Source organism: Microtus oregoni, unplaced genomic scaffold (assembly GCF_018167655.1).
Source record: "Microtus oregoni isolate MIOR12 unplaced genomic scaffold, Mior012 000010F_ref0000083, whole genome shotgun sequence".
In the NCBI taxonomy this organism is placed as follows: Eukaryota; Metazoa; Chordata; class Mammalia; order Rodentia; family Cricetidae; genus Microtus; species Microtus oregoni.
This window is the reverse complement of record NW_024543069.1, coordinates 25987983-26003197: the sequence shown is the minus strand read 5'-3', so window position 1 is coordinate 26003197 and position 15215 is coordinate 25987983. Positions and strand designations below refer to the sequence as shown.

At 42.0% G+C, this 15215-nt stretch overlaps 1 protein-coding gene across 9 annotated transcripts in view; it reads right to left on the bottom strand.

The window, feature by feature from the left end:
- Positions 1–2513: 2513 nt before the first annotated feature.
- Positions 2514–15215, bottom strand: part of Elf2 (E74 like ETS transcription factor 2) — a 90096-nt gene continuing 77394 nt past the window's right edge. For 5 of the 9 annotated variants that reach the window (XM_041659087.1, XM_041659088.1, XM_041659090.1 and 2 more), the window contains 4 exons: positions 11664–11750; positions 7339–7531; positions 5518–5865; positions 2514–4844 (listed from right to left, as the gene is read on the bottom strand). In XM_041659087.1, the coding sequence (XP_041515021.1) occupies positions 4220–4844; positions 5518–5865; positions 7339–7531; positions 11664–11750 (1253 nt within the window). In that variant the 3' untranslated portion in view covers positions 2514–4219. The remainder of the gene's footprint in view (positions 4845–5517; positions 5866–7338; positions 7532–11663; positions 11751–15215) is intronic. The other 4 variants (XM_041659089.1, XM_041659095.1, XM_041659096.1 and 1 more) reach the window with 1 other exon arrangement.

The window sequence follows — 15215 nt, the reverse complement described above, 5'->3', positions numbered from 1 at the left end:
GATCATCAGCTGCTTGCATATGCGTGGGCCTATGGGCAGTGCCCACCTGGCAATCCGGGGTTGATAGCCCATGCCTTTTTAAGGGCTGGGAGAGGTTTGCCCGGGGAGAGAGAGAAAGTGAATAAAGTCCTGGAATAAACTGCAGTGGGGAGAGCTCCGGTGTGTCACGCCTCATCCTTGCTTGTTCAGCAGAGATCTGCATTGTGTGAGGCTCAGACCCTAGTGACATCTTGTGTCCTACCCTTTCTGTCTGGCCTTATTTGCTTTCTACTCTTTCCCTTAGCTCCGCCTTTTTTGAGACACTTGCTTTGAAGCCCAGGCTGGTTTGGCACTACCTGTGTAGCCCAAGGCGACCTCAAGTTTGCAGCAGTGCTCCTGTCTCGCTGTCCCAGTGAAGTCATTTCATCTCTCCTGAACACTTCTGTTCCTTCTACCTTCTCAAGGAGCCTCAGTATTTTCAACCCTCAGCCTCAGGCAGAATAGAACTTTAAAAACTAGGTGCAAGAGGAGAGGCCATGGTAGAACGGCTTAGGAAAGGTGTACCCGGGACACTAGCAAAGAACTTGGGTGAGTGGGCAATTCAAGCAAGATGCCATTGAATTTACAGTAACCACAGTGGTGTAATGAAACCCAATCCACACTTTTGGCTTTTGGTCCATTTTAGCCCAGGTTGACCTCTACTCTAGCTTCCCCAAGTCTCAGCATTCCAGAGACTGAGAGGATGATGTGACAGCCTGAACCTTATGGGAGGTAAGGCATCCATACAGAAGATAGGACCATTAGGACCTGGAGAATGTAGGATGTGAATGGAATGTAGGAGACAGCCTACAGACCCTTGTAGACGCTAGGGCCTATTAGTAGTACTACAGGGAACAGTTGAATCCAGCACTCAGTAAGAACTGGTGTGGCAATGAGTGTGATCTAAGAGTCAAGTTCTAGTCTAGACCAAAAAAACATGTCAGCTATCTGAAGAACGGCTGTTACAATGAATCTTAGTAAACATTCAATAGTGTCAGCTTGTCCATCAGACTTAGGATCTCCTTCCATTCCCACAACTCTGATAAGCCCTACAGAGACAACCTTAGAACAACAACAACAACAAAAAAAAAAAAAAAAACAAAGGCACAAGAGGAGATGGGGACAAGTGGGTTGAAGTAAAGGGCTGGACAGAAGGCTCCTGGGTTAAGAGCATTTGCTGCTATTGCAGAGGACCCAGGTTTGATTCCCAGAAGCTACATGGCAGCTCAGCTGTAACGCCAGCCAGGGGTTCCAACTCCTCTTCGGGTCTGCACAGGCACTGCATGCATTTGGTGGCATGCATACATGGGAGCAGACACATAAAAATACATCAAAAAGGATGTATCGGAGCTGTTGAGATGGCTCAATAAACAGGTAAAGGTGCTTATGACAAAACCTCATGTCTTGAGAACCCACATGATGGAAAGAGTAACTGATTTCTAAAGGTCCTGTGATCTTTCAAATTAATTATGGTTGATTTGGAAACTGGGCTATTGGTGAACCTGCAGGCTCCCCATTCAAAAATAAATGGTCTGATGGAGAAATACTGAATGACCAGCTGTTAACTACTGGACCAAGGGTGTGTGAAGGGAAAGCGATGCTTATGCACAACAGAGATACCTCCTTCCTGAATCTGACAACAATGTTTGCAGAAGTGAGATTCTCTTGTAGCCAAGGGTCCAGCCAAGGGGTCTCTGTAGATACTTTTGCTCATGTGCAGAGAACGGTGGTGACTGAAGTTTGGATCTAAGGATAAGCACAGGCTGCCCATTGCACTGCGAAGACTGGAAGATGCAACGGCACCAAGCCATGGTTTCTGTGGCTTTTCTCCAGAAGCACTGAACACAAGAGTATAACTCATATTGAATTAGCACTCAGAAAGACCGGGTTCAGAAGCTGGAGTTACATTTGCAAGTTTAGGTTTTAGATGCATATCTGAAACTTTCTGTTGCTTTTAGAATGAAGTTCAAACCAACTAATAAAACATGTAAGAAATTATCTATTACAACTGAGCTGTTAAGACTCTTAGCAAAGGTAATCAAAATCTGTGGATGCTATGTGCAGCTCAGGACTTGGGTCCAGTCATGTACAGCCTTTTGAAAAATGAGTTTTATAGAAGATTTGAACAAAAGTTAACTGCAGTCTTGATTTAGAAAGATGGAATATTTAGGAGATGTTCTAAGAGGTAGGTAGGTTTTGAGGTTAACTCTCAATGGGGGTAAAAAAAAGAACCCAACTTAGACTCGTATTTTTAAAAGTCCCATTAGGTAAGCTTGTGGGTTAGAAAAGGGATGTGGCCAGGAGAGATGGCTCAACAGTGGTGCTGTTCTTCCAGAGAGGTTAAAGGGCAGCTCAAAACCGTCTCTAACGCCAGTTGCACTGGATTCGACACCCTCTTCTGGTCTGCTGGGGCATCAGGACAGCGTTAAATGTATACAGTCATACATGCAGAGAAACACCCATACACATCAATTCTTTAAATCGGTTTAGTTATAAAAAAAAAAAAAGCTAGAAAGGGAACTTTTATAAAAAATCTTTGCTGATATAAGTAGCATCGTGTTAAATATACAAAGGCCAAAAAATATTGAAACAGTTAACAGTTCATCTAAATTTCTAAAAAGACAACTAATATGTAGAGAAGGACCTAATTAAGTGTTACATTAAGTAATTTGTGTGATTTCTGGGCTTCAGCCTTCATGCAAAGGCTGGACCATACTTTCTACCCATAAGGAGGACTGGTGGAAACATGGTATAACTGAAGGTGACTTGGTGTGCAAGGAAGGTGCCAGGACAAATCCAGGGGCCTGCACATGCCAGGCAAGCAGCCTACCACTAGCTCAAAGTGCTTCACGTATATAAATCCGTTAAGTGTGGCCAACTAAAACCCTACATTTGTTAAGTAGGCGATTTTAGTTATAAAGGACATGGAAATGTGTGAGTAGTTGCCAAACAGTCGTATAATGGGACAGCACCAGAGTAGCATTTCTTCATGAGGTAATTAAGAAAACACGAGACTTCTATTGCTTAACCAAAACGACACCCTATACTGGCTTTACAGTACTGTGAAAAATACCACCAGAGACCAAAACCACAAGATAAATTTCACTTCTATATTTCAGAAAACCTACTTGAATACACTTTGAAACAAGAGTACAACAAAATAGAATATACTTCAAATGTTGAATATACAAACTATTATAGTTCAAATCTGAACACTGGTACTTTCCCTCTTAAACATCAACTAAAAAAGAAAAAAGGAGGAAAAAAAGGAGGAAAGAAGGAACAAGAATGAGAAAGAAAACAAACAGCAGGTATTAGAGCTACCTGACGAGTTCATGCTGAGCCTGAATTTCCAAACCACATGAGAACTGATGCTGATGTGTCTGCGAGATGCCAGGGCCGACTTGAGTGACGCAGGTATGTTACAGTAAATTTCTTCACAATTAAGAAACCAACAGACTTAAACTACCATATAAAATGTTACATGTAAATTCTATAACAATACTGTGCTAGGTACAAGATTTTTAAAATTTTTTCCTTTAATAAAAAAGCTTTACACAAACAAGCCATTAGCTTATTTCAAGGAAGAAAACCAAAAATTAGTCTAAGGCCTTTGTTTTAAAACAGCTTAAGCTATATGATATATATATTCAAAAACAAAAAATAAAACAAGAAACGCACTACATCTTTTTGTTACCCTCTTCTGGAGCTTTTGGATCCACTCAGTTCACATTCTAGAATACCTCTATTAGCAGTCTTCACATAGCACCAGTTAAGTGAGTACTGTGCAAACACAGTAATAATTGCTGGTATGCATATAAAAATGCATCAAAAATTGCTATATGTAACAATGAGATCACCCATCCCAACCCGCCCCACTGAAAACTATGTAACCTCTTACAGGTGTTAGTGTTCCAACTCTTAGTGTAACTTGCTATTGTAGTGGGCTGCTTGGTCCCTTTCAGTCTGTTTGCTTATCGAGGGTTCAGCTGTTCCTACTTTAAGAGGCAGTTTTCTGTCAGCATCTCAATGTGTAGTTCACTTCCCACTGAAACATGGGATAGGTAACTATTCCAGTAAGTCTGATTGCTTTCTTCTATGCACAATTGTCTGAAGTCCTCCTCTGGCTTTTCTTGATGTCTTCCCTTGCCAATGTTTGTCAGTACAACACGAACAGTCTGCAGGCCACGGCAGAGCTCGCTTATTTCTCACACGTCACTAGTCCTTCGGTTTTCATAGTCACAGGAAGGGCAATAGCAGAGGGCGCACTGACAACCACTACATGGGTTACTGTCTTATTCCCATCTGCTCCCTTTTCTTCTACCAGCTGCAAAGTTTTCACATCATGTTCCTGCTTTTTTGTCACTGTTTCTGATTTAACCTCTGGCCCTTTTATGACCGCACTGATAACTCGAGGAGGAGTCTGTCCAGAAGCCTGCTGCGCAGGCACAGATAGTCTCATTACAGGAGTACCGTGGGCTAGTGAGACAGGGGTAAGTGCTCTCACGGCCAAGGGGGTTCCCACAATGTTGATGCTTCCTGATCCAGTCAGATTTGACTTTGTCTGCAGTTGACACTGTGCAAGCTGTGTAGCAGGGATGGTGATAATTTTGGCAGGCTGCATGGTGATTTTGTCTCCATTTTCAGTAGAGGCTGGCATCACAGTCGGGATTGTCTGAATGACTACTTTTGGAGAGGCGGCTGTGGTCGGACTGGTGCTGGTTATTAATGGTGCGCCTGCATTGACTGACTGAACTGCCACAGTTGAAATCTTTTGACCCAGTGATGTCATAACCACAGGAACTTGCATTGCCACACGAACTGTCCTGGTGGATATAAACAAAGAGGTTGGCTATATTCAATACTAAATTAGAAAATGGGTCTCATGTTAAAAAGTAAACACGAATCCAAATGCCTAAAACCAGTACTCCCAACGTTTACAGTTGTGGTAAAGTTTAGAAAGAAGACTCTCCAGCTCATATTGGGGATTGGACCTGGCATCTCATGTACGCTAATCAAGTGTCCTACTACTGAGCTACACACCCAGCTTTTTGAGGCAAGGTCTTGCTAACTCACTGCTAGCTTACAACTCACTCTGTAGCACAGTCAAGCCTTGAACTTGTGATTCTCCTGCCTCGGCCTCCACAGTACTTAGGACTACAAATGTGTTTCACTGTGTATAGCTTAAAGTATATTTTAAAATTATTTTATATGCACTGGAGTTTTGTCTACATTCATGTCTGTGTGAGGGTGTTGGATCCCCTGAAACTATAGTTACAGACAATTGTGAGCTGCCATGTGGGCACTGGGAGTTGAACCCAGGTCCCCTGGAAGAGCAGCCAGTGCTCTTAGCCGCTGAACCATCTCTCCGGCCCCAAGATGCATTTTTTTAAAGTGTCCATACAGTGTTGGCTATTACAGATTAAACCAGGACAGTTCAAATGTTCCAAGGTGCATTTAAAGAACAAAACACTATGTTACAGTTAGTGGCCCCCTCACCTTGGAGCTGCTGCCGCTGTCACAGATGCTGTGGTGGTAGGAGACCTGGACGAAGTGTCCTGAGCAGGGGAAGTGAGATTCACAACTCTACCCACACCCTTCTCTGCTCTGGAGCAGTTTATGGATGAGTTTTTCCCGCTGCGAACAGAAGTCGCTGCTTTCAGGAGACTTTCTGCAGACAGTGACACTCGCTCTAGGGACTTCTCGTCAGCGGCTGCTGCCAGGTCTTCACTGCAGGCTTCACTCTTGTCGTCATCAATGACCACTATGTTTTTGGGCATGTCCTTGAACTGATACACAAGCCTCTGTCCTTCAACCTTTGCGAGAATCCCCCTTTGGTAGTAGTATCTGTGAGAGGAAAAATGATTGAATAGTCAAACGTACTCTTGCCTTCACAATAAAACCACACAGAAAACGCTGCGAGTGCTCTTTCTGCTTGACTACTCATGCGACTACAGATTTGGTGAGGACCTGAAGTTGGCGTGTTGTGCCACAGGGCGTGCCTGTTAATACTGACTGTCAATCTGACAAGCTCTAGAAGCACTTGGGAACTAACTCTCTGGTTTCTTCCTAGATTCCATTAAGGTGGGAAGACCCAACGTAAGTGTGGGGCAGCACTGTTGCTGACACAGAGTCTCAGACCAAATAAAAAGGATAAAGCAAGCTAAGTAGCAGCTTTCATCTCTGCTGTCTGGCTGTGGGTGTGGCGCGAGTCCTAGCACTCTGAATTCTCCACCGTCCCCGAGAAGTAGCCAGTGCAGCTCTGTAACCCTGATGTGTACAAAGACGTGTGGCACCGAGGGCTGAACCTAGAGATGCGTTACTAAGAGGAAAGTGCTCTATCTCCCAGCTTTATCTCCAGCACCCCGCCACCTCCATTTATATAGACCAGGCTAGTTTCCAACTCTAGATGGATCTTCCTTCCTCTGAAGTGATGAGATCACAGTACATCTGCCATCTACACTGCGTTCTCTCTTTAGAATAGCTTAGCCTAAACACAGGACACTTTATGTTGATACTACAAGTAACTCTATGTTATAAAAACAATGACTTTATATGGAAAGTTTAGCAGAGATGCAGTCTGTGGAATATATGAATGCTGTCACAAAAAAACACAATATAAGAGTGGCTCGTGCCTGACATCCCAGATTTGGGAAACTAAGGCAAGAGAAGTGATGCAAGTCCAAGCCAGCTTGATCACATAAGTTCCAGGCCAGCCTGGGCTAGACTTGTCTCAAATAAATAAATACTAAAATGTGAACATTGAGGATTTAATGGATTTCTCATACTAACCAAACAACAAAAATTTTTCATTATCAAGACAATGTCATTTACAATATTTTCAGGAACTAAAAGCAAATTAACTTTGGAAAATATATTTAATCTAAGGTTTCTTATACAATCTCACTATAACTCAGGCTGGCTTCAAACTTATATGTAAAGGAAAATGACTTTCAACTTACTATCCTGTCTTCAATCCCCAAACAGTGCGACTGCAAGGCACATGCCACTGCATCCAGTCTGGGTTTAATGTCTTAAAAGGCCCACAATGTAACAATTTCTATTCCAGAACAGTCCTAAATGTAGAATCAATTTTCAATAAATAAGGATTTTCCAATATTGAAGTTTTACATGTAGATCAAACTTCTTTCCCCATCTATTTCCAAATCTAAGAAATTTGTCTAGATTGCTCACCAAAATTAGAAATTAAATTAAGGGATTTAAAAAATAAAGCTTTTCTTTAAACGACTTTAACAATAAACAGACAATCTAAAGAGACATGTAAGTCATATTTAAAAATTAGCCCATGTTCATTCTCACCTCAAAGCTCGCCCCATAGTTTCATAGTTCATATCTGGCTTGTTCTTGTGCTTTCCCCAAAGCTTCGAGACCGCCTTCGAGTCCACAAGTTTGAATATGCCCTTTTCTCTCTGAGTCCACTTAATATACCTGGGACAAGTATTTTTATCTTGAAGTAGATCTAAAAGAAACTCCCACAGATAGGTTGTGTTTCCTTTAAAAACAAAAACAATGATAGGCATTAATTTAAAATTCATTAATATGATTAAATGCAAATAAAATACCCTTATTTACAATAAAAACACTAAATATACTTATCTGCCATTTCTTTCTTTTTTTTTTTTTTTTGGTTTTTCAAGACAGGGTTTCTCTGTGGTTTTTGGATCCTGTCCTGGAACTAGCTCTGTAGACCAGGCTGGTCTCGAACTCACAGAGATCCGCCTGCCTCTGCCTCCCGAGTGCTGGGATTAAAGGCGTGCGCCACCATCGCCCGGCCTTGCCATTTCTTTTTGAGGTGAGATCTCATTATGTAGCCCTGTGAGACCTGCAAATTGCTACAGACCAAGCTGCTCTCAAATTGAAGGCCTCTGCCTCCCAAATGCTGGGATCAAAGGCCTGCAGCACCATGCCCAGACTAAATGTCTATTCTTAAAAATCTATGCTTTTCCTCAAGGAAGCTGATAGAGGCCCTGGATCTCTACTGTCCGATGTCCTGTATCCAAGGCTTCAACTTCAGTAAAGGCAATAGCATAATGCTTAGTATAATGCAAGAGTACAGTGCTGAGTTAAACAGAACCAAATTTCTTAACTTATACAGATTTGAGCTCTGAGTATAATAACCTGTACATGTTTTATATTCTATACCAAGTCCCTTAGAAAAGCTTTGCTGTTGTTAGTGCTGAGGCAGGTCTCAGAGCCTAGGCTGACCCCACGGCCTCCACCTTCCCAGTGCTGGAATAGCAGGCTTGTGCCACAGGACCTTTTCGCAAGAAATCCTTTTCTTTGATTAACCAGTAGGCCAGAACTGTGGGGCACTTGTCTACAGGCTGCCCTAATCCATGAACTCTTATGACCTCTGAACTGCTAGTAAATGTAAACTGGACTACCATATACTTAGTCCTGGATCCCACCGCTAGCAACATCAAACATTTATGCAAAATAAAATGTCTACACTTGAAGCTGGAGAGATGGCTCAGTAGTTACAAGCTCATACTGTTTTCCAGAGGACCGAAGTTTGGATCTTATTACCCATACCAGGGCAGCTCAAAACTACCTATTAACTCCAGCTCTGAGACTGTAATGCCTCTGGCCTCCACGGTACCTGCACTGACTGACACGCACCTACCTACAGACATAGACATATACACATGAATAAAAAATATAAATGGCATCTATGTGTATCTATGACAGTCTGATGTCTGCCCCAAGGAATGGACAATTTAGGGAAGGGGCAGATGACAAGATAAGACAATGATGCAATATCAGCCCCAAACAATGTAAGACATGTCACAAGGCACTGTGTAACTGTATGTCTCAAAAGAATCATAGAAAACAGAGGCTCGGGCTGGAGAGATGGCTCAGAGGTTAAGAGCACTGACTGCTCTTCCAGAGGTCCTGAGTTCAATTCCCAGCAACCACATGGTGGCTCACAACCATCTGTACTGAGATCTGGTGCCCTCCTCTGGTGTGCGGGCATATATCGAGGCAGAATGTTGTATACATAATAAATAAATAAATCTTTAAAAAAAATAAATTAAAAAAAAAGTGCTCAGTCAAAACTTAAAAAAAAATAAAGAAAACAGAGGCTCACATTTCAGGAATGGTTAAGTCTTGGAAGACAGTTAATATATGCATAAAGAAGAAGATTTGGCAAGTACAATAAATAACCCCAAAAGGAAGAAAAGGATTCTCCTCTTATTTATAATTTCCCTTGGAAAGGGAAAAGAACCAGCACCTTGAGACTTTGCAAGCTGTTTTCCTTTTTCTTCCTGCAGAGCCTCTAGGAACTAATGAAAGACTCCTGAGAGAAAAGGTGACAATACACTTGTTCCTACCCAGTCCAAGACTCCCCTACTAACAACCCCTCATTATATCCTTGAGTGCAGACCCAAGCTTCAGGAGAAGCCTCCAAACCAAACTCTCTGCAGCCCCATCTTCAACTCAAACACTGGCATTCCATCTTCATTCAGAGCTCCCTGCCCAGGCAACACACAGCTCACAGCTGAGCACAGTATGTACTCATCTCTAGGCCGCCTCAGCTCTGAGCAGCAGTGCAGCCCATCAGTGCCCATGCACATCATCAACCACACCTGCAGCTGGGTGCTCTCTTACAAGCAGGGGATTACTGGATTCTATGACTAGACCCAGGAAAAGTGGGCAGAGATTTAATTATTCTATTTATTGATTTAATGTAGTCCTGGCTGTCCTGGAACTTACTATATACACTCCCAGAGTGTATATAGTACACTCCCAGAGATGTGCCTGTCTCTGCCTCCCCACACACCATACAGATTGACTGTTTAGTGAGTTAGACTCATCAACGTCTATAGCTGAGTGTAGATAGTTCACTCCTCTATCCAAGTTCTCACTCCCAACCTAATCATCTTGTTCTAAGGAAAACAGAATTCAAACATGGACACTTTCACAGGACTCCCACCTGTAACAGACACTTTTATCTTGTGTTTTCAGAACAATGGCTAGACTTTGAATACAGCTTTATCTCTAACTTTAACCATATTGTAACATCTGCTTCAAGTTTAGACTAAACTGTAAGTGCTTTAGGAGCTGAGGATGTGGCTCAGAAAGAAGACTGCCTGTTTAGTGTGCACAAGACCTTCAAGTCCATTCCTAGCACCACCATGAAACAACAAAGCCAGAAATCACCATGTATTTGCAGTTTGACTTTTACTTACTATTACAGTATAACTTTAAAGTCTGCGATATAATTTCAGGAGAGAGTCTCATAGCAACCCAAACTGAGCTCAAGCTCTCTAGGTACCCAAGGGTGACCCTGAATCTTCGATCCTCTTGTTGGGATTACAGGTATGCACTACCTTGCCTAGTTCTACTCAGAGCTAAAGAACGTGTACACTAGTGGTTTACTAGGCAAGTATTCCATTGGCTGTGCTACATCCCTTGGCCGCAACATACACTGAAAGACAAAAACTAACACATTCGAAATGTAATCTCACCAAGGGCAGATAAGGAAATGAAAGTCTGAAACCTGTCCCAAACTGAGTCAAATGTGTCCCAAATTCCTAAGATCAATGAAACTCAAATTTGTTCTTTCTTGCTTCCTGTTGCGGCTGCCATCCAAGAGGAGCAGCCATGGCCCTGCGCTACCCCATGGCCGTGGGCCTCAACAAGGGCCACAAGGTGACGAAGAACATCATGGCTGGCCGCCATGAGGAAGGCTGCAGCCAAGAAGGACTGATCCCCTCCCCGTTCTCAATAAACGTTGCTGTGGCGCAAAAAAAAAAAAAATTGTTCTTTCTTTCTCTTAGATATAACCAAGTTTTCCTGTGGACTTATTAGGCACAGTTTTCACTAGACTTATTAATAAATCTATTAATAATAGGACAAATTTAAACATTAATAAAAAATTTAAGACAATTTAAAAACGTTTACTTATTAACCAGTGATAAATTTTGTTTATGGGATCATCAAACATGCCAAATAAGAAAGCAGAGGGGTTGGAGAGATGGTTGAATGGTTAAGAACTCTGACTGCTTTTGAAGAAGACCTGTGTTCCCAGCACCCATGATTGCTTGTAACTCCAATTCCAGGAGAGCTTTTAAAAAGAGTAATTCCAACACCTAGGAAGCAAAGCCAGGTGGATCTCTGAGTTCTGGGACAGCCAAGACTACAGAGAAATCCTGTCCTGAAATGAAGAAAACAAGTATGTATCAGAAGGCCAGAGTAGCTTAAATGACAGAGTGTGTTGCCAAAACTGATGACGGGAGTTCAGTTCCTAGGACCACACAGTACAGAGCTGCTTCACCTGACTTCACCCCTCCAAACAAATCAGCAAGTACAGCCTCTTCTATTAAAGTGGTTCGGCATGATAAGCATAAGGGATATTATATAAATATTCCCTAAACAATGGTTCCTACAAACAATGTGGTTAGTACTGTCCTATGGATATTACCACTATCCCATCGATAGATACAGCTATTTTGATAAAGGTTCCCCATAATGCTGACTCGCCCTGATTAAGACCTGAGAGATGGTACTCCCACATGCACATCTACTAGAAATTATCCTTCTTGCAACTGCAAAATGTCTCTCTCTCTCATACAGACACACACAAAATTATCTTATTTCCAAGATGACCATCCACAAATTACCTTTTCCTTCTCTGGCTTTCTTCTTGATTCCTAACTCAGGAGACCCATTGGAAACTGGTGACTGCTGGGTCTTTGGTTTACGGCCAACTGAAAAATTAAGACAATAAAATCATAAACTGAAAACAGAAATAATTCCCAGACTCTCTAAAAATACATTCCTCACTAAACTAGACACTAATGTGCAGCTTAGAGTCAGTTCTAAGGAGGCGTGGCACACAGCTATGAAAAGCGAAGAAGGAAGACTCTGAAGTCAGCCTGAGCTACGTGGTGAGTTAGAGGCAGCCTACGATCAGCAGCAGAGCGCGTGCCTAGCACATGAAGCCTTGGGTCCAGCACACCCCTCACCCAGGCCGTGTGTATGAAAGATGCTGTAGAAAAGGACCATTAAAGACTTCTGTAATCCTAAATAAAACGGTTGGTAGAAACTGGACTATACCAACTCAGTAAATTCTCTAACTTCTGTTATCAGATCAGAGACAGCCTCAATCTGCTACATTTTCAGACTGCTGTCCTGGAGTTCACTATGTAGACCAGGCTGGTCTTATACTCAGGGATACTATTGCCTCTGCCTCCGAGTCCTGGGACCAAAGGTGGGTGCCAACCACACCCAGCTGTTAGAAAGTTTGTTAGCAGAGCATTTTTATTCTTGAAGAACTTCATACATTCACAGCAAGTAATTTTGATCATATCCTCCCTCCTTCAGTCAGAAACAATTTCATCTATGTACCGCAGATGACCTGATCATATGAAGCCCTTTGAGCTCGAATGAACAAAATATTAAACACCGCTTGCATTGTAAGAGACAATTCCCTAGAATTCTAAGCTAAATTAGTGTTAAAATTTCCCCTTGTCAATGTGCAGATACACTGTAGATGTTTAAAAAAATAAAACACACTCTTCCAAGTGATTATGTCTAATAAATGTGTGTGCCATTCATGTTTGTCCTTATCTCTGCCATAAAACAGAGACAGATAAGCAAGGGCTCGACTTCAATACACTAAGGCCACGTGTGAAATGAGTTACACTGGCTCCTCAGTACAAGGAAGCTTAGGATGCTGGCAAGATGACTCACTTAGTACATGCAAGTCCCACAGCCTGAGCGCAATGCCCAGAATTCAGAAAACGGTGAAAAGAGAACCAATGCCAGCTTCCCTCTAACCTCCACATGTGCACCCTGGCACACACATTACAATAAAAATAACCAAGGACTGCATGTTTCAAATGTACATACATAGTAACAACAACACTCAGATAATGGCATCCTGACTTTGTTTCCCAGACAGCAATCAACACAGAATTATGTATATTTTTACTGTCTGACTAGTATAAACAGCACAAGATAATAGGTTTCATTATCACACTCTCACATATAAAGTACACTTTTATCATAATCATTGCTCCATACTACTCTTTCTGGCCTCCTTCCAGGCTAGGTACCTTTCCTTTCCCCCAAATTGTCCCCGTTCTACTTCCATGATCCATCCTGGCCTAAAACTGATATCCTCCTGCTTCAATCTACTGAGTACTGAAATTCCAGATGTATGTTACCTAACACTGTTTATCACAGTTTTTCTTCGATCTTAGTTCCCTAAGAGAAAACATGGTGTTTGTCTTCCTAAGTCTAGTTTATTTTGCTTGGTTCCACCCATTTTCCTTCAAACATCGATTCCCTTCTTTTTCTAAATATCCTGGTGTGCGCACACACATCTCATGTGCATATGTATGTATACACAGTTGGCCCCATAAGCTCATAGGGAGTGGCACTATTAGGTATGGCTTTATTAGAGGAAGGGTGTCACCATGGGGACAGGCTTTGAAACTGCCTATGCTCAAGATATGGCCCAGTGTCTGAGTCTACTTGCTGTTGCCTTCTGATCAAGATGAAGCCAGCACCATGTCCACCTAAATGCTGCCGTTCTCCCCACCATGATGATAACGGACTGGACCACTGAACGGTAAGCCACCACAATTAAATGTTTTCTTTTAAAAGAGTTGCTGTGGTCAGTGTCTCTTCACTGCTGTGAAGCAGAATACTTATTTAACTATGTAAAAATGTGTTGCATTTGTCTGTGTTGCAGAATAATTGTTTAACTATATAAAGATATGTAACTATATAAAGATGTGTTGCTGCTTTGCCTTGCCTGCCTAAGGCACTTGATTGGTCTAAGAAAAAGTTGAACAGCCAATAGCTAGACAGAGAAGGGATAGGCAGGTTTGTTGAGCAGAGAGAAAAAAGAGGCAGCCAGACACAAAGGAAGCAGGAAATCAGGGTGGACAGTAAGCAGATGAGGCAAACAAGTCTCAGGGCAGCACATGGATTAACAGATGGGTTAATTTAAGCTAAAAAACAAACAAACATACACAAAAACAACTAGAAACAAATCTGAGCTAAGGCCAAGCATTCATAATTAGTCATGATTTGGGACTGGCAGTCCAAGAAAGGCTGCTACACCTCACAGCAACAGAAACTCTAAGACACATTTTTTCTCTCTCTCTCTCTCACACACACAATCACATTTTATTTTTCCATTCATCTGTTGATAGGTACCTAGATTCTATAACTTGGCTACTATAAATCATAACAAAACTAAGATTCATTATATATTGTATGTTGACTTAAGATTCCTTCGTGTATATATGATTGGTATAGTTGGAGCATCCTGTAAGTTCTATTTTCAACTCTTTGAGGAACCCCATAATTGACATTACTACCAACAGTGCAAAAGTGTTTCATTCCCCTATCCACCAGTGGCCCATTCTTGGTAGGAGGTGCTGCATTTAATTGAGATGGTGGTGTTTCTGTTGTTTTTAATTACATGTATTAGTGTGTGTGTTCTCAACACAGTGTTACAAATGCATGTGGACATCAGAGATCAGTATGTAGGAATCAGTTCTCTGGCACTACCATGTGGACCCCAGGGACTGAACTCAGACTGTGAGGCTTGCTTGCAAGTCCCTTTACATGCTGAGCCATCACACCAGCCCTTGTCTTTGTTTTTGATTTTTTTTTTTTTTCCTTCTTCTTTTGGTTTTTCAAGACACGGTTTCTCTCCTAGAACTCATTATGTAGACCGGTTTGGCCTCAAGCCCAGAGATTCATCTCTCTCTACCTCTCATTAAAGGCATGTGGCACCACTGCCCTGCTTGGTTTTTGCTTATTTGTTTGGTTTGTTTGTTTTTGAGACAGTTCTCTCTGTGTAGCTCTAGGGGCCTGGAACTCACTCTGTAGACCAAACTGGCCACCAACATAGGGCTTTACAATGCACCTCAGGCAACTCAACTTTCAACAGTCCTTTCTTGGCCTCCTATGTACTAGGATCACAGGAATGAGCACCATGATCACTTAGTCCTCTTGGCAGCAGCCATTCTGAGTTGGATGAAAGGGAACAGCAAATGTATCTTCAACTGCATTTCCCTGGGGGGTAAAGATGCATTTTCACGTGTATACACTGGCAATTTGTACTTCTGAGCAATATCTGTTCATCTGTCCAGCAGTGAGTGATTGGATTACCTGTCTTTTTGTTGTCTTAATTATTTTTCATTCTTTATGCC